This window comes from Podarcis erhardii (assembly GCF_964252035.2).
Source record: "Podarcis erhardii genome assembly, chromosome: 11".
NCBI classification, from domain to species: Eukaryota; Metazoa; Chordata; class Lepidosauria; order Squamata; family Lacertidae; genus Podarcis; species Podarcis erhardii.
In genome coordinates this window covers 29,343,276-29,364,100 of record NC_138501.1, presented here as the reverse complement: position 1 = coordinate 29,364,100, position 20,825 = coordinate 29,343,276, and the positions used below count along the sequence as shown (strand labels likewise).

Below are 20,825 nucleotides of genomic sequence, written 5' to 3'. Positions count from 1 at the left end.
AAGATGTTGCAACTAGAGTGAGATAAGAGTCAGTTCTCAGGCTTGCTCTGACAGAGTCTATTCATTAGCTTTTTGAAGCCTTCTCATACTGATAAAAGTAACGGTTTGCCTTTCAACAGCATCTTGTGAGGAAAACAGAGGAAAACTTTAGCTGTAGATTTTTTAGAAGAGAGAAAAGGAATTTTGGACAGTTTTGAGGCCTGGTTGGGGGGGTGACTTCGGGCCTAGGTGGGGTCACCTGTCCTTACCTCCTTCAGTAGAACAACTGCTTAGCATGCAGAAGGCATCAGGGTCAGTTCCCAGCATCTCCTGGTGGGACTGGGAGAGATCCTGCCTGAAATCATCATCATCATCTTCTTCTTCTTCTTCTTTTATTATTATTAAAGATTTTCTTGTTTTACAGAAATATATGTAATGTCTCTCGTATTTTTTCCATGTAACATTTTTACAAATCAGTTTCATTTGTTGAGACATTGGGGGGGAGGTGTGGAGGGGGGGAAGATGGGTGGGGGTGGGGTCGGGTGGCGATGTTTCTGTTTTGCTTAATGTATGCAGGGTTTTGTGTCAGCGTTGCTCGTGCAGGTTCTCTGCTGTTCATTTGTGTGTCTTTGGTGATGAGAGAGGTTGGGGTTGGCCTAGGGTGTGGTTGTTTGTTTGTGATTGGCTGTGGTGATCTTTGGTTTTGGGTGTGAGTGGGGTGGTTGGGTGTTTTGGATCAGGTTAGCCATATTGATTTGTATGCTGTTGGTTGATTATTGTCATTGTCTTGTTGGGCTGTATATGTGATAAAGGGGAGCCATACCGGGGTGAAGGTGTCTTCTTCTATTTGTCCCTGTGTCAGTTTCAGTTTATTGATTAATTTTTCTAGTAGGGCTGTTTCCCATACTATTTGGCACCATTGGTCTATGCTTACTCCTGACAGGTCTCTCCAGTGTCTGGTTATGGTGTTTCTGGCTGCTGAAAGTAGGTGGGTTATGTGTTCTTTGTGGTGTAAATGGGCATTATTATCTTGGAAGATGTTTGGTAGGGCCAATTCTGGGGTGGTGTCTAATACTTGCTTAGTGATTTTACATATTTCTCGTATGGCTGTTGTCCAGAATAGTTGGATTTTGGGGCACTCCCACCACATGTGCCTGTGGAGGTGCACCCTCTCCAGCATTTTGGTGAGGTTCCGGGGCGTATTAGCGCTAGTTTTCTTGGTGTTAGGTACCACCTGTATGTGAGTTTCAGAGTGAGTTCTTTTCGTTGATACGGATTTAAAGGAGGGTTTAGACCACATTTTGGTCAATTGAGTGGGGTTAATCTCATAGCCTATGTCATTCTCCCACTGTTTTTGATTATGTCTAGGGAGTTTGTGGGATTTTGGAGTAGTATTTTGTATATTGCGGATACCATCCCTTTACCATTTCCCTTTGTTGTTAGGAGGAGGTTTTCGAAGGTTGTCAGGGGCCTAGTTGCTGCTGATTTTACTGTTGGGTTGTTTAAGAGGGCATGTAGCTGGTGTTGTATTAACCAGGGCATTTGGGTATCTTCTAGTTTGTCTTGTATTTCTTGTGTTGACAAAGGTTTGTTATTTTTATAAAAGTCTATTAGGTGATATAAGCCTTTGGTTTGCCAGGTTTTTATCTGGAGGTTTTGTGCAGCATGGTGGAATAATGGGTGGTACGCCAGCGGTAAAGTTGGGTCTCCTTTTTCTTTCTTTTTCTTTCTTTCTTTCTTCCTCTTCGCATTAGCTCCATTGTCCTCCTGGTTTTGGAGCTCCTCTGGGCTGTTGGGTGGGTGGCCAGGTGCCTTCCGGCTCAATCAAGGTCGTGGGAGGGTGTGTTTTGGCTCCTTTGATAGACGCACCACGCACCCCTGATTCCTCTCCGCTGGCGGCAGCAGTCCTGGGAGCCCGGGAGTCAGCCAGACAGAGCCGTTTACTCTGGCTGGCTTCAGGAGCTGTTTTGTGCCGTTTCAGCCACCATGATTCCTCCATAAAAATTGTTTTTTTAAAACAACAGCACCACAATACCTGGTGGAAAGTATTGTGCAGGACACCATTTGCAAGTAAAAAAGACATAAAATAGAGTAGTGAAGAATAATTGTGAATTCTGCTGAACATTTTTAACCATATCTGTTAAGAAATATATATCGGATACTGAGGCCTAAATGTTTCCTTTATTGGGTTTCTGGTGAAAAGATAGTAATGCCATTTATTTTCTTTAAACACAGGACTCTGTTGATGATGGCTATATGACTAAAACGCACTTTCAAGTGAAGGGTGGAAGTGTCACAGCAGACATAGAGGATATGGCTAGTGATGAAATAACCTTTGCACATATTGGGGTAAGTACAAATTATATAATAAGTAAGTATGAGTATAAGTATGTTATTGAAAACATTTTGATATTTTGCTGTTGAGCTCTGTGACAGTTCAGCAATGGCATTATCAGCAAGTTGCATAATCTTCGTTGAAGTATATTTGCACTTTGAAGAGAGTCTAGAAGAAGAGATATACACACATTGGAAGGGTTGCTGTTTATATCTGATACCAAAGTCAGGTTCACAACTAGTTCTGAAAAGTGAGTTGCTTCTGTTCTGCTTCTTGGTAGTCCTGTGTACTTGTGTGTGCTTACAGTGTAACCTGTAGCTTTGTGCTAGCCTGCACAATTCAAGTAGATGTTGATTCTCAAGAAGGTGGTGGGAAGTACAGTAGCAGCCTGTGGGGTTGGGTGGAGCTTAGAGCTGCCCTCTTGACTGGTGTTGCCACTCCCCTCCATCCCAGCCCTATTAAAGTAAGCTGCAGTGACACTCAGGGTGGATTTGATTTAAATCAAATTGATTTAAATCACTAGTCAGTAAGACTTGATTTAAATCTCTTTTTTTTACAGAAAAACTCATTCTTGCTGATATAATCTTAATATTTACAACCAGATGAAGGTTTCATTTTTGGAATAATAAATTTTCAGAGTAGTTATATCAAAAATTACTGATTTGGTTATACTATTAGAAATACATAGACAGATGATTATGAAATTATTGTGAAGTTTAATAAGTTAACTGTTTATATTTGGACAACTTTTCTGCTGTACTTTATTGGAAGTAGAAAAATAATCATTAGTAACAATTTAAACAATTTATTTAACTAAAACAATAGCATTATAGCATATGTATCCATGTTTGTTAACTGATGTGGTTAAACAATTTTTTTTTTATTATAAACAGATTGAGTTTTACCACACATGAAAAACTTAAAACAAATCCTTATTTCCTCATGAATAGCCTTTGGACTATAATGTAACTTAAACAGAAAACTATCTTTAGGAAGATTTTTCCTCCAAAAGCATTTTTTTTTTTAAAAAATCTGATTTAAATAAAAAAAAATCTGATTTAAATTTTAAAAATCCGATTAAAAAAAATATCATTGATTTTTATCCACCCTGGTGACTGGTCTTAGGAGGGTGGCTCTGCAGCTCCACAATGCTGCACAGGCTGCTACAAGTCCTTTCAGCTAGGAAAGTGAGTAGCATAGCAGTATGACTGAGGCTAGCCACTGTTTTGCCTTTAGCTCAGCTGATGCCTTTGCACCAAAATGAAAAACTTGCACTCAGCATGAAGAAGTCTACATCTCAAAATCATCTAGATTTCACTTCCAGCACATCAATGGAATTTTAAAATCCAAAGCACAGTTTGCTACACACAAATCAGGAGCAAACAAGGTACTTGTAAGGTGACTCATGTGATTTTAGCCAAACTGTGCTACAGTGAAGCTAAGCAAGGCTTGGACTACTCAAAGAAAGCTACCCTGCAACTAAAGAGAATTAGTTTATAATTCTAAAACAAAATTGTTCCCTTTTTTGGACATTATAGGGAATAAGTTGGAAAACAAACTGGTTGAGCAGCTAAGTAACGGTGATTGCTAAAACTTACAGGGCTGATCACACTGAGAAGGATCGTTGTACTACTAAACCTAAATAACTTCAAAAATTAGGATATTAATTAGGAGCAGCCTGGAGGGAAAAGTTAGGAAATTAAAGTCCATACAATCGGCACGAAGGCTGCTGAGGAATACCTTAATAGAAAAACTGAATTTATGCATAGCCCTGGAACAAAGAAGGAAAAAGGCAAGGAAGAAACCTGCTATGGCTGCTTGACAGGGTAGAAGACTATATTCACACTACAAAGGGATTCTCTATATAATGGGAATTCAATCTAATAGTTTCTAATAGAACAAAACATAAATTGTTGGCAGACAAGATGAAATATTAAGGAGGCATTTGAAAAGCAAATGTAATTCACTAAGACAGAAGAAAATATGAAGTTCTCAGGTACATCACTGGTGCATTACTGTAGTCACTGAAATTAAAATACCGTATTTTTTGCACCGTAACACTCACTTTTTTCCTCCTAGAAAGTAAGGGGAAATGTCTGTGCGTGTTATGGAGCGAATGCCTGCGGGTGGCGGGGGGGATCTGCTGCAGTTGTGAGCAGAGGATCCATGGTTCCCCTTCCTTCCCTCCTCCATGGTTACAAAGCATGGATCCACATGGATCCTCAGGATTTTTGCATTGGGCTACTCCAAACTCACTGTCAGATCACATGTCTGTGGCCACAGCATGAACCACAAAAATCATATATCCACTATTTCGTTTAGAATATTTTTTTCTTGTTTTCCTCCTCTAAAAACTATGTAAGTGTTATGGTCTGGTGCGTGTTATAGAGCGAAAAATACGGTAAATATTGCATCAGAAGTGAAATAACATTAATTGGATTAGTTTTTATGCTAATGAAGGAGCTCCATGAAATGGTGGGCTGTGTGAAGGATATGACTTGTCAATAACTAGCATTCTGATCCTGAATGTCTGTCTGCACTATTGGAATAATACCATATTTTATGAAGTTGTTGCAGATTGCTTTCTTTCAGGAAAATTAAGAGCATATAATCATATGAAACCATTTCAGCCATTCAAATGAATTAGCTTAATATTAAGTACAAACCAGCAGTAACAACGTAATGTCTGTATTAAGACCAATCAGTAGTCCCAAAACAAAACAGAAAGCTAACTTTCATGTTTCGCAAGACTCTTCCCTAGACTGGATATTAAACGAAAAGTGGGAAGAATGGGAGAGGAGATTTTAAAATGTTGCTGGTAAAAAGGGAGAAGCACTGTCTGATAAGATGGTGAATTGGGAAACTTTTTCAAACTAAGTAGAGTCACATTATGTAAAGTGCAAAGTTTTTTGCTATGCAAAGTTTTTCACAGTTCATTGTCTTAGGTGCAGACTATATGTGACACAAGAGATTTGTAAATGGATCTCTTGACTTCTTCTTTTTTTAAAGCAGCAATGTTGTACTGGGGCTGTAGTGTGTTGGGGGGGGGCAGGTTTTAACTTTTCCTTTGCATGCCATTTCTCCAATTCAAATGTTCCCTGTCATACTGCTGTTAGCCACAGAGCTGGAAAAAGCAAATACTTTGATTTGAGGGTGTGTTTTTAAAAGCTGAGTCCAGTTTTTAGCTCTCCATTTTTATTTATTTATTATTCTACTTAATGTTTTGGATTTTATTGCTGTAATTTAAAGATTGTAACCTACTATCTCGGTATTTCTAGGTATCTCTCTCTGGAAATACTTAGATAGATAGTATTGTGCTGGTCTTTCCATCCCTCTCTTCACAGTAGCAGTTTGGGGAGCAGTATGCAGGAAATAGATTTCTCATACCTTTTATCCCTATATTGTGCCTCTGCTCTATCCCCGCCACCTGTGTCCTGCATAACTGGCCCTCAAAATGTTTTTCACTTGTGCACGTAAGAACACGTAAAAAGTAAGAAGGCCCCTGACGGACCCCAAAGTCCTGAATCCTGATACAGATAGGTAGCCGTGTTGGTCTGCCATAGTCAAAACAAAACAAATTCCTTCCAGTAGCACCTTAAAGACCAACTAAGTCAGTTCTTGGTATGAGCTTTCGTGTGCATGCACACTTCTTCAGATACACTCAGTGTATCTGAAGAAGTGTGCATGCACACGAAAGCTCATACCAAGAACTGACTTAGTTGGTCTTTAAGGTGCTACTGGAAGGAATTTGTTTTGTTCTGAATCCTGATGTCACAGTTGCCAACAGGTGCTTATGCGAAGCCCACAAGAAGGACCTGAGTGGAGCAGCGCTCTCTGTAATTGTGATTCCCAGCAACTGATATTCAGAGGCAAACCAACTTTATTAATTATTATTGTTTTTGACAGTGGAGGTGGAACATAGCTGTCTTGGCTAGGACCCATTGGTAACCTCATCCCCCATGAATTTATCTGATCCTCTTTTAAAGCCATCAGAGTTGGTGGCTATCACAATAACTTGTGGGAGCAAATTCCATAGTTTAACTATGCACAGTTTAAAGAAGTACAGTGGTACCTCGGGTTACATACGCTTCAGGTTACATACGCTTCAGGTTACAGACTCCGCTAACCCAGAAATAGTGCTTCAGGTTAAGAACTTTGCTTCAGGATAAGAACAGAAATCGTGCTCCGGCGGCGCAGCGGCAGCAGGAGGGCCCATTAGCTAAAGTGGTGCTTCAGGTTAAGAATAGTTTCAGGTTAAGAACGGACCTCTGGAACGAATTATGTACTTAACACGAGGTACCAGTGTACATTCTTTTGTCTGTCATAAATCTTTCAATATCCAGTTTCATTGAATGACCCTTGGTTCCAGTACTAAGGATGCAGGAGATTCCCCCCCCCCACTTTTTCCACATTATGCACAATCTTATTATATGCTTCTATCCTGTCCCCCCTTACTCTACTCTTTTTCTAAACTAAAAAGTGCCACATATTGTACTCCAGCCCTTGGTCATTTTGATTGCTCTTTTATGAACCTTTTCCAGCTCTGCAATAACCTTTTGGACAGAAATGACATAGCCATTGTAATCTGTGCTTTGGTAACTTGCAGATTGGAGTTATTTTTAGTACCTACTGTACTCTATTTGTGTTTGTGCTTGCAAGTTATTTTAAACAGTTTTAAATGTATTTAATGTATTTTAAATTGTTGTAATCTACCCTGAGACTTTAGGGAGAAGAGTGGGTAATAAATTAATTTAATAATTTATTCTTAATAATAATAATAATAATAATAATAATAATAATAATAATTGTACCCTGCCCATCTGACTGAATTGCCCTGAGTGCTAGCCATGAGTGCTGGTTTGCATGTGATGCTAAGCAGCTACTCAGTGATTTATTTTCTGCCTCTGGAAAAGGAGCAGTGAATTGAGTAAGATTGAGTAGCAGGCACTAGCAAGGCTTACCATTCCCTGTGAATGAAACCACTGTGTTGTAGGTTGAGGTAGTTATTGTTAATTAAAGAGAAAAATGTGACAATAGTTTTCAAGATAATAAATCCCATTGCTTTCTGGATTTTTACTTTGTTAACGCTTGGTAGCCCAACTAGTGCATGCTAATAAAGTAAATGTGTTAAATATGTCCATGAACTCTCTCTCTCTATTTCAGACAGATCAGAGATCCCTTAACATAGATGTTAATAATGAAAACATTGTTTTTGTTTGCTTGATTAACATTATTCAGAAAATGTGATTACTTCTAAATAGTGAGACATAAGCAAATCATCCTAAATTGTTGGCTATATAATTACTAAAATGAAGCAATGTTTACTTTAACTCGAACCATTCCTTGTTGAACATCAAATTTTAGAATATTTTTAGTTGAAAACAACAACAAAAAACAACAAAAAAAACCAACTCACATTGTTTGCTCTGGGAGATAATCCCACCCATCTATATCTCATATACATAGATGGGATAGGAAAATTGCTTCTCCAGAGAAAGCTGTGCCATGAATAACTTTCTTGATATTTGTGAAAATTTTACAGATTTCTCCCCCTGTAGCTAATTACTAGGATTTCTTTTTAAAAGCTTTGGTTTATTGATTGCATTTACTAATCAGTTAGAAAGAGGTTGAATCCCATGGCTGTGGTCACATATCATGCTAAATTATTGTTAGATATCAACTATGGTTTAATGAGAACAAGCAGCATGTTGTTGCATGCTCCTCAAAAATCATAGAATAGAATCATAGAAGTTGGAAGGGACCCTGGTTTGCTTCTCTACCACCTGGCCATGTTGTGCCAAGAGCAACAACTCACAAGTCTTGCCTTGCTGTGTTGTCTGAACCTTGCCTCATGATTTGTTCTCCCCCCACCCACCCAAATAAAACACAAGCCCAGATTGGTTGCTTTTGTCATGGCCAGGTACTACATACTGCTTTGCATTAGACCATATTTCACTACTAACCATGTTTTAATGCGACATGTGACCCATGCCTATGTGTTAGTAATAGGTTTAGCATTTTACAAAGCCCAAAATGAGTGCAGTCCTTCTCCAAATAATTTAATACCTGTAGGATGAAGGCAGTGATGATTTCCTGTGAAACTCTTGAGGATTTACTTAGTTTTAATGTAACTTGATCTATCTATATGTGTTCTGCATGCTTTGCTGCTTGTGGCTACTGCAGATGGCATGACTCAATGTGGATTACGTTCTGAGGATACAAAGATATCTGCTGGATGAATCAGCTGGCAAGTTGTGGGTGCTGAACATGATCTCTTCATTTGTAAGTGAAACACCAGCCTGCTTAAATTTGTGTACTTCCAGTAAAGGACATCATCTTACACATCTATGTAGGCACAAATTGCTGCATCTTAAATATCTATGTAGGCACAGATTTCTGTATAGTCACAAGTACTGTCCATGTGAAAAATATGGGACTTAGGCCATTTTGCCCATCAAATTAATTGTGACAGCAAGATTGTTTTGCATACATCATTGCAGATGAAAATATTCCAATTCTTAGGGTTTATTAAATCTTTCCTCCTAAACGAATCAGTGGATTGGGAATTAAAAACCAAACCATTCTCATTTTTGTGTTGAAATAAATAGCATGAACAAAAATGTAAATATTTGCAAAACCAAAGTATTTGCTAGAGGGCAAAAAACCTGAAGTAAAAACTTAACAAACATTACTTAAGGAAAAAAATGTAAACAAATTTAATGAAACCCAGCATTCAGTAGGAATGTCAAACTGGTTCCAAGGAAAAATAATTGTATTCTAGAACTAAACCAGGAATTAACTGTTGGTTTTGTCAGAAACCCAAGGCAAGGATCAAGCCAAAAATATAGACAGACCAGCTTTCTCATCTCAAAAAAAAAGCATCTAGTAGCCTATAGGAAGTATACCAGCAGGACACAACAGCATTATCCCTGCGTGTGCTCCCTAGCAACTGGTATAAATTATGGTATAATCAAAATTGTAGTTGGAGAAATAAATTGCACTATGGATTGCAGGTCATATTTTTGAACATTAATTAGAATTTGTAGCTTGTACCAGTCTTGATGCCATTTCCTTTAGGTGATAATTCCATATGTTTCCCTCATTCAGAGATGTTCTGTAGGCCATGGCTAGGTCTTCTACCTCCTGTTTTAAATATTTCCTGGCCCTTTTACCAGTATTGGGTGAGGAAGGGGAATATATTCAGGTTGCCTAGAAATCAGCATGTGGTGCTTCTTTGGGTCTGTTAAAATAGATAAGGGCAGAACAGTGTGTGGATGAAAGAGAAGGAAGAGTAAAGATGGGGGTGGGAGAATAAAAGGCTAAAGGCTCAACTTGCATTACTGGAACATTGGTGGATAAGATGTGTAGAGTCCCGGTTATCTGTCCTCCCACATTCCCACCCCTTGCGTTCTTGTTGGCATCTGTCTGTCTCAAGAGACAATGGAGTGTGCCTCCAAAAGTGAAATCAAATTGGTGCATTAGCAGCAGTGAAGTAACCTCTCCAGGATGCAAGTCTGGGCAGTGTATACAAAGATCCTGGGCCTCCCAGATGACAAGACTCCCCTCTTGGCTTCTCTGATGTGATCCAAAGGAAAGCAGAGCAATACATTTGCCACCAGCTTGGCTGCAAGAGTTGCTAGAAGGAGGCGTACAAGGCGCCATACAACTGCCTTAGGGACTCCACTCTAGATTTGTGTAGTGTCCAGTCCTTAGCCTTTTCTTCTCCTGAAGATATCCTGCAAGGCAGCAGAGATTTAGGATCAGAATTTTTCTTCTAGTTAGGATATCTTCCCAGATTGACAAGCTGCATTTGCCTCTCACTTTTCTCTGCAACACATGCAGAAATGGCCTTCTTGACTGTTGGATCAAAGTATATCTGCTCAATCCGCTGGAGTCTGCTTTGCATGCAACAGGGATTTGAGACCTATTGGCTACCCTCACTTGGTTTATTCAGCCAGTCAAAGCCAGTTTCTTAGTTCATCATTAATTACCTTGTGCAGAACTCCCTACCACAGCCAATCCCTCACTTGCATTAAAAACAGAAAAAATATCATTCATGATTTCAGGAGGTGGACACTAACTATTTTCACTATAGATTTTCAGCAGAAATATTCAAGTGCAGTTTGTCCTAGTTTCTTAGATCTCCCCAGCCTTTTTTTGTCCTAAATTGGAACCTTTTAACTGTTGGGGCAGCATCTATGTCAAGATGGATACAAGCGGCTTTATCCACAGATTGTCCCCAATGAGACATTGAGCTCTGATATCTAAAAGCCCTCTGATGACTCAGAACAACTCAACCAACGGACCATGACCAGATGCAATTGTGGTGGAAAAGAAAGATTAATTTGTTGTTATCACCACAGAATAACCTCTAAAACAGGGGTCCTCAAACTTTTTAAACAGGGGGCCAGTTCACTGTCCTTCAGACACTGTCGGAGGGGCAGACTGTTGTTTGAAAAAAATATGAACAAATTCCTATGCACACTGCACATATTTTTTTCTTTAATTTTTTGCCCCCCCCAAAAGAGTGGGACCCTGAGCTATAGCTTGTTTAGCTTATACATAAATCCAGCACTGGTGGGGTGTGTTGTGCCTTGCTGTGGTGCACTTGTGGGGTGAAACTTGTGGTGCACTTGTGGGGTGAAACTAAGAAAAAGCGATTTAGGCGGGTGGGTGTGAAGAGAGGTCGGAAGCACCTGTGGCAATGCTGAGAATGGCAAGAAGGGGATTAACGGAGACCCTGGCAAAAGAAGGAAACGCTCAGATGGCAACAGAAGTGCAGGGAGGCACCTCCGCCCAAGTTCATGAAATGTAAAGGCCCTTGGCATGTATATCATGCATATAAATCTCTCCCTGTTCTGGGCACCGGGATGTTTGGGGAGAGGGGAGGGGGGTGATGGAGGGAGGCAGGCTGCAAGAGGAGGGCCATAGGCCCGTTAGACAGCAGTGGGTTCAGCAATTGCTGGGTGGGCTGGGTTCAGGACCCTGGCAGGTGATCCGGTCTGAGGACCATATTTTGAGGACCCCTGCTCTAAAAAGTTCAAGTCTTCCACCATTGTTGATCCAGTTGTCCACCTTGTCATTTCATTACTGTCAGCTCCTTGGGTCACAAGGCAAGGAGAAGGAATTGTATCAGAAGGGTCCTTTCCCCATTCCGGAGGCCAAACAGAATATCAACAGGATTGAGTGTCATGGAAATTCCCAAGAGAGCCATTAAAAAACCACTTGGATCCATCAGTCTTCTGGGGGCAGGAACTGAAATAGGTTTACATCCCCACCTCATCCATCCCGTTCTCTGTGATAACACTCTGGATCAGTACTAGACCACTCAGCAATTGCACTTGCTAAGACTTGAAAAATTATTTTGCCTTCTGGTTCAGCACTGTCCAGATGAATAATACATCCCATTAATCTACAGAAATATCCCAGAAATAAACAAAGATAAAAAACTAATTGCAGAGTATATAAACAACTGTAGGAACAAACCAAATGATCTCTAACCATGATCATCCTCCTGTTAAGATGCTTATGTAGAGTGGTTCTGTTTTTTAAAAATCTGCCATTATGGCATGTAGAGCTGTCAATTATTTACAAAAGAATGTTCACACTGAGCAAATTAAAAACAGCTCTAATTCAATTTTTTTGTGTCAGCTCAGTTTGAGTCACAGGGATAGAAGACAAGGTGTAATCCCAACAGCAAACCTCCCTTGATCACCTTGGTAAATATGTTTCATTCTTTGTATAGAACAAGTATCGCTCAGTCAGAGTGTAAATGAAGGAAATTTTCACAGTACTTGTACATTGAAAGCCCAATAATTTCCTGCTAAAAGTAAGGTATTTCAAATCTCTTGGGTTTGGTGCAGTGTTTCTGCATAGAGCGAGTTAATGCAGAAATATAGCAGCTGTAATTTAGTGAGTGTTCAGTGTTATTTCTCATGGCATCTAAAATGCTTACAGTGTGAAAAATGAACAGTGAACTCAATGGGTGCTTTGTCATTGGCTTTTGTCAGTGACCTTCATAAAACCCAGTCTCAGTAAAGATCACCATTCTGATCTCCTGTTATTTACTGACAGGCCTGTCCTACTCTGCTGTGTTCAGTAAAAATCCTCAAACTCTATGTAGACTTACATAAGAGTGGGTTCAGGAAACAATCCTAATTAGCTTTTGCTTAAGGAAGGAAGAAATTCTCCACTGTGTATGTGTTTTGTAGCATAAAATTTTGTTGCATATTTTTGAAACCGGGAAATTGGATGTATTATTATTATTATTTATTTCATTTATCAAATGTCTCAGATTGACTTTAAATCCATAAAATACAACAAAGCTTACTAACATGTAAAAATAAATACACCCCAAAATGCAATAACCTTCAGATTTTATGAGAGTGAAATGAAAAATAAGGCTGTAGCTAGTAACAGGCAGTAGCCAGGCATAGTGTGTGATCATTTTAAATAAATGTATTTATTTCACAAAATTTATATACTGCTTGATTGTAAAACAAAAACCCTTAAAGGGGTTTATAAAAAGAATTTTAAGAGTGTAATGAATTTTAATTTTTAATGTTTTGTACCAGTACCAGTCTTTAAGCTCCAGTACAATTCTAATCAAATAAATAACTTAAGTAATGCAATTCTTTCATTTCTTTAGCAGGCTCTGGGTCAGGAAGCTACTTGGGAGTAGTTTGAAATAACTACATTGGATAATTTATTCGTTATACCAGGTTAGCGTGTTATGCTCTCAGTACAGGATTGCACAGAATTTGAAGTTAAGATATATTTTTGTAGAAGAACTTCAATATAAGAGGCCCTAAGCACGTGGTTTAGGAGCTCAGGAAAGCATGTAAAAAATATTTATAACTTAAAATTTTAATAGCCTACTTCATTTCCAGATAATATGCCATTTATATGAGGTTAAGTGTTCTTTCATCATTCTCTTAAACTGTATGTTATTTCTTCCATGTTATAATTTTCTTCCATTTCATTGAGGTTATTGTAGTTTTCTAATTACTTCAAACCTGGATAATATACTTTAGAATTCAGCAGTACATGTAAAAAAAAATGTTGATAAAAATCTCTTAACGTTTTAATAATGCTTTTATTGAGATTTGGAAGATATAACGAGAGTGCTTTCAAAATACATAAAATAAAATTGGCACAGTGATGTCAGATGTCATAAGCATAGGATTAATGTTCAAATACAAACAACAGTAACACTGTACTCCACTTTCTTCTCTTTACTAACACCAGGAATTTTCTATATTTAACTGAGCAACAGGAAAATTTGGAATGATTATATATATGGCATACTTGTAATGTGTTCTGTATATCATTCAGAAAAAGGAGCCTCTGTTATTTCTCAGCTACTTAGGTTCCCTTTTCAAGAAGAAAGTTGTCTGTAGCACCCCTGGATAGTGATCCTACAGGCACAGTAAGTCCACTTCCTGCTGTATGCCCTGGGTTATCTTTGATATTTTAATAATCTATAGGATAACCAAAGACTCTTAACCTTTCGTGATAAAAGCCTGCTTCTGCTCAGTAATCTGAACATCCATGCTTGCTTTTGCTGCAGCCATGCCTGCTTTGGGCTGCTGAGTTCTGAATTGACTTTGGGCCAATATGCACCATCTCAAAAACTGCCTTGCTTTGGACTTACTTGCTCATTATTTTCAGACGAACTATTTGATGTTATTGTGGATCAGAGCAAATTTTGATTTTTGCGTGGCTAAAATCCAACTTCCTACTAGCTGGCAGTAAAGAGGTAGTGTTTCAGAATCGATTGTGATCACACAATTTCCCAGGCTGTGGGTGTTTGCCATTTCATGGTTTTTGGGTTATCCCATTTTCTTCTGCCTCTTAACTCCTCTGTGTTGCTGCACAAGCCCTCCAGCCAATCTCAACCCTCCTCGCTTCATTTCTTTTTAGTTGTTGCTGTGGTTGATTTCTGTCCTTTCTGTGCAGAAACAGACTGGATTTCCCTCGATTCATTTGTAAGATTCCTAATAGTTCTAAGGGCATTTAGTTTGGTGTTTGCTTGGGATGCTGATCGGTGAAATGCATTGTTAGTGGAAATGAAGTTTAGTTGAAGGATTATTGCAATCTAATGATGTCCTGAAATACATGAAAAAAGAGAAGCAAGCAAAGCAATGCGTTTTCCTGATTTCCACTGGAAGCAGTAGTAGAGTCAGTGGGTTTTATGGGCTGCATACAAAGGGTCCATGTGCGGTTATTTAAAATGGGCAGAACTTGTGGTTCTTGTACAATGATTTGTGGATACAATGAAAAAACTGAAGAGATTGGAACTTCAGAGTGCTTCATCAGAGAAAATGTATTTATAAAATGTGCATTTTCAGCTGTGATGTGGACAAGCCCTTTGCTTATTTCCTACCTTCATGATACCATCTCCCTTCATCCCAATGGTTCTGATCATGACACAGTTTAGGAACTGATTACAATGCATTACACTAGACCAATTTGAAGGAAATTTTACTCACACTAGTGAAAAAGTGACACTTTAAGAATGAAAATATTTCTGCCTAGATATGATAGTTATGTGATAGAATTAATCCATAAATGTCTATCACAGATGGTTTTCTAACATGTATTGTCCGCTAGTGTAAGAAGTTTAAGCATTCCGCTTGATGACTACCCCTAAGCTGATTCAGCAAACTGATTTCTAGCTTTTGGTGAAAAGGGAGATTTGAGTTGGTGTCTGCTGCCCCTTCTGCTACCTCAGTCCCTTCCACCACTTTTGTGTCACTGACTATTCCCACCAGTGGGAAAACGTGTGTGCAAAGGATAATGAGAGAAAGGAGTTTGGAAGTAAATGGTATAACAAATAGGTTGTTGAACTTAATTCAAGGAGTCAGATTCAGTTTGGCCAATTAGTTCTCAACTACATTTCTTCATCTGTAAAATTATAATTACAAAGACCTGGCATACTAAAATTAGTTTAGCAACTACGGTATATAAAGGCAATGTGGGGCTTGTGTCTCTTTATGGAGAAATTCTGGTGTGTGCATAGGGACAGAGCAGGCACATAGTTTTTTTTAACAGCTCTCTCAGTTAGCCTGGATTGGGATGGATAGCCTCAGGGAGCCAATCTTTAGAGCAAGGATGAAGACCTGTGGCCTTGCAAATGTTGTTGGACTCTCCATGTTTATGCAAGATACAAATAATTCAATGTCAAACACAGAATGAATAGTAGAAATGATGCTAATGCTTCTCACTCTCAAAGGGTGAGAATAGTAATAGTAACATCTGGGAGACTTTGTGGGGAGGGGAGTATGTGGCCCAATTTTGGCCATAAGTATTTTGTGACTGTCATGCCTAAGAGGTAGAATAATTGGCCCTCTAGAAGTTGTTGAACTCCAGCTCCCATCAGCCCAACAAGTATGGTTTAGAACTATGGTTGCTGCCTGAGAGAGAGCTTTCTCTTCCACTCACTATTTGACAAATAGTCATTAATCCATCTGTGTTCAATGTTTTGGGTACAGCTAGGAGTTGGAAAGGCAGCAGATCCAGGAACAAGACCAGGTAATTTGGGACTTTGAAACCAGGGGCGAAATTCAGACGAGAATTTCATAACACCCCCCTGATCCCAATGAAAGCCCCATATGGCAGCAAAAAAGGTGAAAGGAATAATAAGCTTTCCATTTTGTTGGTTTCTGTTTTCGTTGAAATAACGCAAAGCCATGTGCTTGTATTATGTCTGAGAAAATAAGATAAAAAGACCAAGATCTTTATTGTGATGGGAAGACTAACCTATAGCTACCAAAAGGCTGACAGGATGCAAAATGGGGAGAGCAACAGCTTTAGTGTCAAAGGAAAAAACAGATTTATGCCAAAATGTCTTGCCACTTAGAAAGTAATATTTTCATACACAAGCTTTATAACTATGTAGTGATATTTTGTAATGTGTAGTTAACTTTCCATTCTGTTATAATTTGCCAGTGAAAATTTGTTTGCCAGACAACTGATCTATCAGATAAACTGACAGGGGAATGCAAACTTCAAAAGAAGACACATTAAATCGCTTAGAAATAGTCAGAAAGCTTTAACAGCTCTCTTGGCTGTTGCACAATGGGATGCAGAAATCGCAATAATGTTCTCCTTCCATCTGGTGCCTTCAAACGTGTTGCATTCATTATTCCAAGCTTGTGTGTTCATATGTGGCTGGCCAGTATTTTCTTAGGAAATCCTTTGATAGGAATAGCCTTTTAAAAAAAGGATTGTAGTTATTTCATGAAATTCCTTTTGGAAAGAGGATGATGGGCTAGCTAGATGAATCTTTAGTCTGTTCCAGCAAGGCTCTTATACTAATATTCACAGGTATAAGACAGTGATAAACTAATAATCAGAATCTGCAAGAGCTTTGGAATTCAATGTCTGACCATATAAATCCAGTTTGTAGTTCTCTTGGACTGTGTCTCATGCATCCATTTTGTTCTTAACAGGCCCTAGGTGACTTGGTGGGTCTTTATCATAGAATAAAAACCTGCAGAAAGGATGCTTTCAAGTACATTTGGAATTTGTCCTGATGATGGTCCTGCACTCCTTTCCTTGTCTACTCCGATGTCACAGTGGGCAAGACATCAAGAAGTGTCAGAGCTGTCAACAACTTGGCTGCTTTGATGTCACAGAGCCACCTGAGGCCAGCTTTAGGCTTCAGAAGCTTCAACAAAGGCATTCATAAGTCTAAACATCATACAGAAGCCATTTAAGGCAGGGTGGGGCATGATTAGGGATTATGTTGGATGAGTTTGTTACTCAAAAGTGCTTTTGCATATTAAGTTTTGGGTTGTTCCTAAATATCAGAAGGACTCTAAAATTTTTGCTGCTTATTAAGATAAAATCCGACTTGAGTTCTTTAATATAAGTAACAAGTGGGTTATGGGGTAGGCAGAATTAAATACTCTGCTTCTCACTCCTTCCCCCAAATGAAATTCTCTTTTTGTTCTGATGTTCCTCTTGTGTCTCTGCATTCATTTATGCCCCCCTCCATTTAAAAATAAATGGTTTGTGGAAAGTGAAGACTAAATTATCTAGGACCCAATTTAGTCTTATGGATAATTAGGGAGGTTTAGAAAACCCTAGCTCTGTACCTGATGGACTGGAAATGTTGCAAGGGAGCTTTAGTGCTACACGAGTAGCATATAGTCCTTTATGAAGGAAATGCTTTAAAAAACCTCTCTTAAAATTACTTTGCACTAGCACTATGTAGCACTTAAACTATAATGTGTTGGCTAATTTTTATGATAGAGGGATTCTATGGGCATTTAAATGTTAAATTTGTAGCTTAACTTTAAGACTGCATTTTTAAAATTACTGGTTCATTGAGAAAATCTGGTATTGAGCTCAACTTTAATGATAACATGCTTGATTAGATGACCTAGTCTCTGAGAATAATTAGATTAAAATAATAAGAAATAAAGCTGGATAATAGTTATCTGATACAGAAGGTATTTTTCTATCTGTCTAATTTACCCGATAACCTAAATTCTTTGTATGTAACATTTTCAGATTATATTATGATAAATATTGGGGTGTATATTTATATAATATTACATTTTGCTTTCACTAGGCATAACTGTCATAACTGGTTGGACCTGTAAATTGACTGACTGATTCATTGAAATGTTTAAGTTCTTTAAAAAAAAATTGGGGAAAAAGGTAAAGGCAGGTGCTAAAAACAGTTATCTGTTGCAAAGACCTATTAGTGCATTTGTTACCTTAACATAAATGTCTCTCTATTAGCAGTTTCCTGTTTAAATAGCCTATTGTTTCAATGGAGCTCTGGCACAGAAAAGTGATATTTAATAGCATATGTAAGATAGTTCACAGAATAACCAGGCAGTGCTGTCTACATTTATCTGTTTGTTTTGACATCTCTGCTTCTTGCAGACAATACGATGGTACATTACTGGACATGAAGTTGATTCATATCTGAAAGGCCTTGTTGGTCTAACAATTTGCTTATGTGAAAGTACACTTAACAGCCCCTGGAGCTGTGCATTGCAAAGAATGGTTGGTAGTAGCAGACATGCTGTGTTTTAAGCAACATGTCTGCCATTTACAGATCAGCATGTCACACAGTTCTTTTTTCCTGGGGATATTCAAGGGTACACAGCACTGGCACCTTTTTTAAAAAATGTTAAAAGTGTGGCACTTACTGTAACAACTTCATGGTGTGTACCACACCTTTTTTCTTTTCTTTTTTTTTTTAAAAAAGCACTGATGTCACGTAACCCCTAATACACAGACTACAAGTTTGCAAATTTGTGGAATATATTTATACCTATTACAAATATTTTTTTGGCCACTTTTCTGCATAAATGCTAGTCCAAAGCCTCTTATAAGCAAAGCAAAAGATAAAAATGATAAAAAATTAAGAAATAATTTTTATTATAATTAAATAATTAGATAAACAACTTTTAAATTAACATAAAAATTAACATAAAAAATTAACATAAAAAATACAGAACCAGAGAGATCATAGACAAGTCAAACCATCACCGTCCTAACAAGCCTCTTGCCTGAAAGGCCTGTTGAAAAAGTCTCTTCAGAGCCTTCTTAGAAGCCCACAGTGTAGAGATTTGGTGTATATCCAACAGAAGGATGTGGAGCCACCACAAAGAAGGACCTCTCATTTAATCCCCCGTAAAAAGAGTCCTTCAGGATCAGACCAAGGTCCATCTAGTCTAGCACTGAGTTGTTGCAGTGGCCAATCAGAACCAAGTGCCTATGGGAAATCTGCAAGCAGGACCTGAGTGCAACAGTGCTCTCCTCAATTTGAATTTCCAGCCATTGGTCTTCAGAGGGTGTCCAAAGCACCCTCATACCAACCTGTAGGGTGAAAAGATTAGGACATACACCTTATTGACATACGGGGTGGGCAAAGCAGGAGAGGTTGCAGAGCAGGTGATATTAATCTGCGCGCAGGATAGCATCAAGGTGGTTCAGTAGATAGCTGGGACTCAGACTGTTTAGCTGGGGCTCTGCTCCAAAACTTCTCAACATTCAATATTTGTGTGTGTGTCTCTGTGTTTTTTAAACAAAACAGTACACGACTTTCATTTGCATTATCTGTTTTCAACACAGCTGAAAACAGTTTTATAGACACAATTTTATAGACAAAGTTCTCTGCTATGGCAAAAATGTGCAAGAAAAGTGAAAAAAAAGCAAATAAAAAGGGCACTTCTCTTTTGATGGTGCTAATTTATGGAAAACCAGCTAGTACCCTTCAGTTTCTTCACTGTCTTTGTAAATTAGATAACTACATGTGTAATATTTCTTTTTGTGTAAGTAGATAAGTAGTAGTTAAATCCCTAGATAGATATTGGGAGGAATGCAGAGAGCCTTATAGCTCATCCCTCTAAAAATAGTTTAGAAAACTGTTTTCATATTAGAAGTTGACATTGGCTCTGGCAGATTCACAGCTTTTAGGCAGCAACAATACTAACTCAGAAAAAGATGTTTCTTCTCTTTATGCAGTGCCTAAGCAATTCAACAAAATTCTGTTCACTTAGTTCAGAATTCTGTTCACCTAGGTATCCGAAATATTTTAATAGGCAATTAAAAACTTTGGGGGGGGGGAGGGGAGATCCATGTGTGTCTGTGGTCTGCATGTGTGTGGTGAGTGCATGTACTCTGTGGGCATGCCAAAGGCAGTTTGATGTGGCCACATTGTATATTTTCCTTGGTACCATGGAAGACTCCCTATTGTTACTAGACAAGCGCAGCATCATTGAGTGTATGGAGAATCAATTTGTGTGACTGCCACAAACAACACCAGCATGAGATAGCACTGACTTCCCATGGTAAGCAAATTGTGGGGCATGGACAAGCAGTAATGGCTCTTTCTAACTTGGTGCTATGCTACACACCCCACCACAGACATCTTGGCTACGCCATGCATCCAGCAGTGACCATATTGTGATTGGTGCCCTTTAAAATTCTTTATAACTCAATAAGCCCTGTAGCCAAATCCAGCATAAAGAATAAGGTGCACCCAAGTCTACTGAAATCAATAGACTTTAAGCATGCTGAGTTTTGCATTGTATTGAGCCATTAGTGTAATATTCATTGTTTGCTAATTTCTTGTGCACAAATCTTTTTTTCAGAATCGACTAGAATCCAACCCCCCCCCCCCATACAGCTATTTCCATGCACTTCAGGGGGCTTTGTTTTTTTAAAAAGCAGTTTGCTAGGCCATGTGGAAACGGAGGTGATTTTCAAAATCAGCTTATGGTATGGCATGGTACTGTGGTTTGCTTCTCAAAGAAAATAAGTAAAAACCATCTGGGCATAAGCAAGCTTTTGGGGCTTGCATAACATAGAGCTTTTTGGATTTTTGCCATTGTAAACTTAACACTAGATATTTGATACCAAATGTAATAATTTTTAATAGTGTGTTTGTATTTTCCCCCCAAAGAGCTCCCTTTAAATGTTGCTAAAATTGTAGAGGTTCTAACACATTTGGATTAATCTTTTTGAGACTGTTTGCATATGTATA

General features: G+C 38.5%; 1 protein-coding gene across 1 annotated transcript in view; it reads left to right on the top strand.

The window, feature by feature from the left end:
- The window catches only part of ATG10 (autophagy related 10), a gene marked incomplete at its 3' end in the record, with an annotated part of 92,757 nt that overhangs the window by 14,192 nt on the left and 57,740 nt on the right, over window positions 1-20,825 (top strand). Inside the window, exon 3 of the mRNA XM_081880673.1 lies at window positions 2,215-2,328. Within this exon, the coding sequence (XP_081736799.1) occupies window positions 2,215-2,328 (114 nt within the window). The remainder of the gene's footprint in view (window positions 1-2,214; window positions 2,329-20,825) is intronic.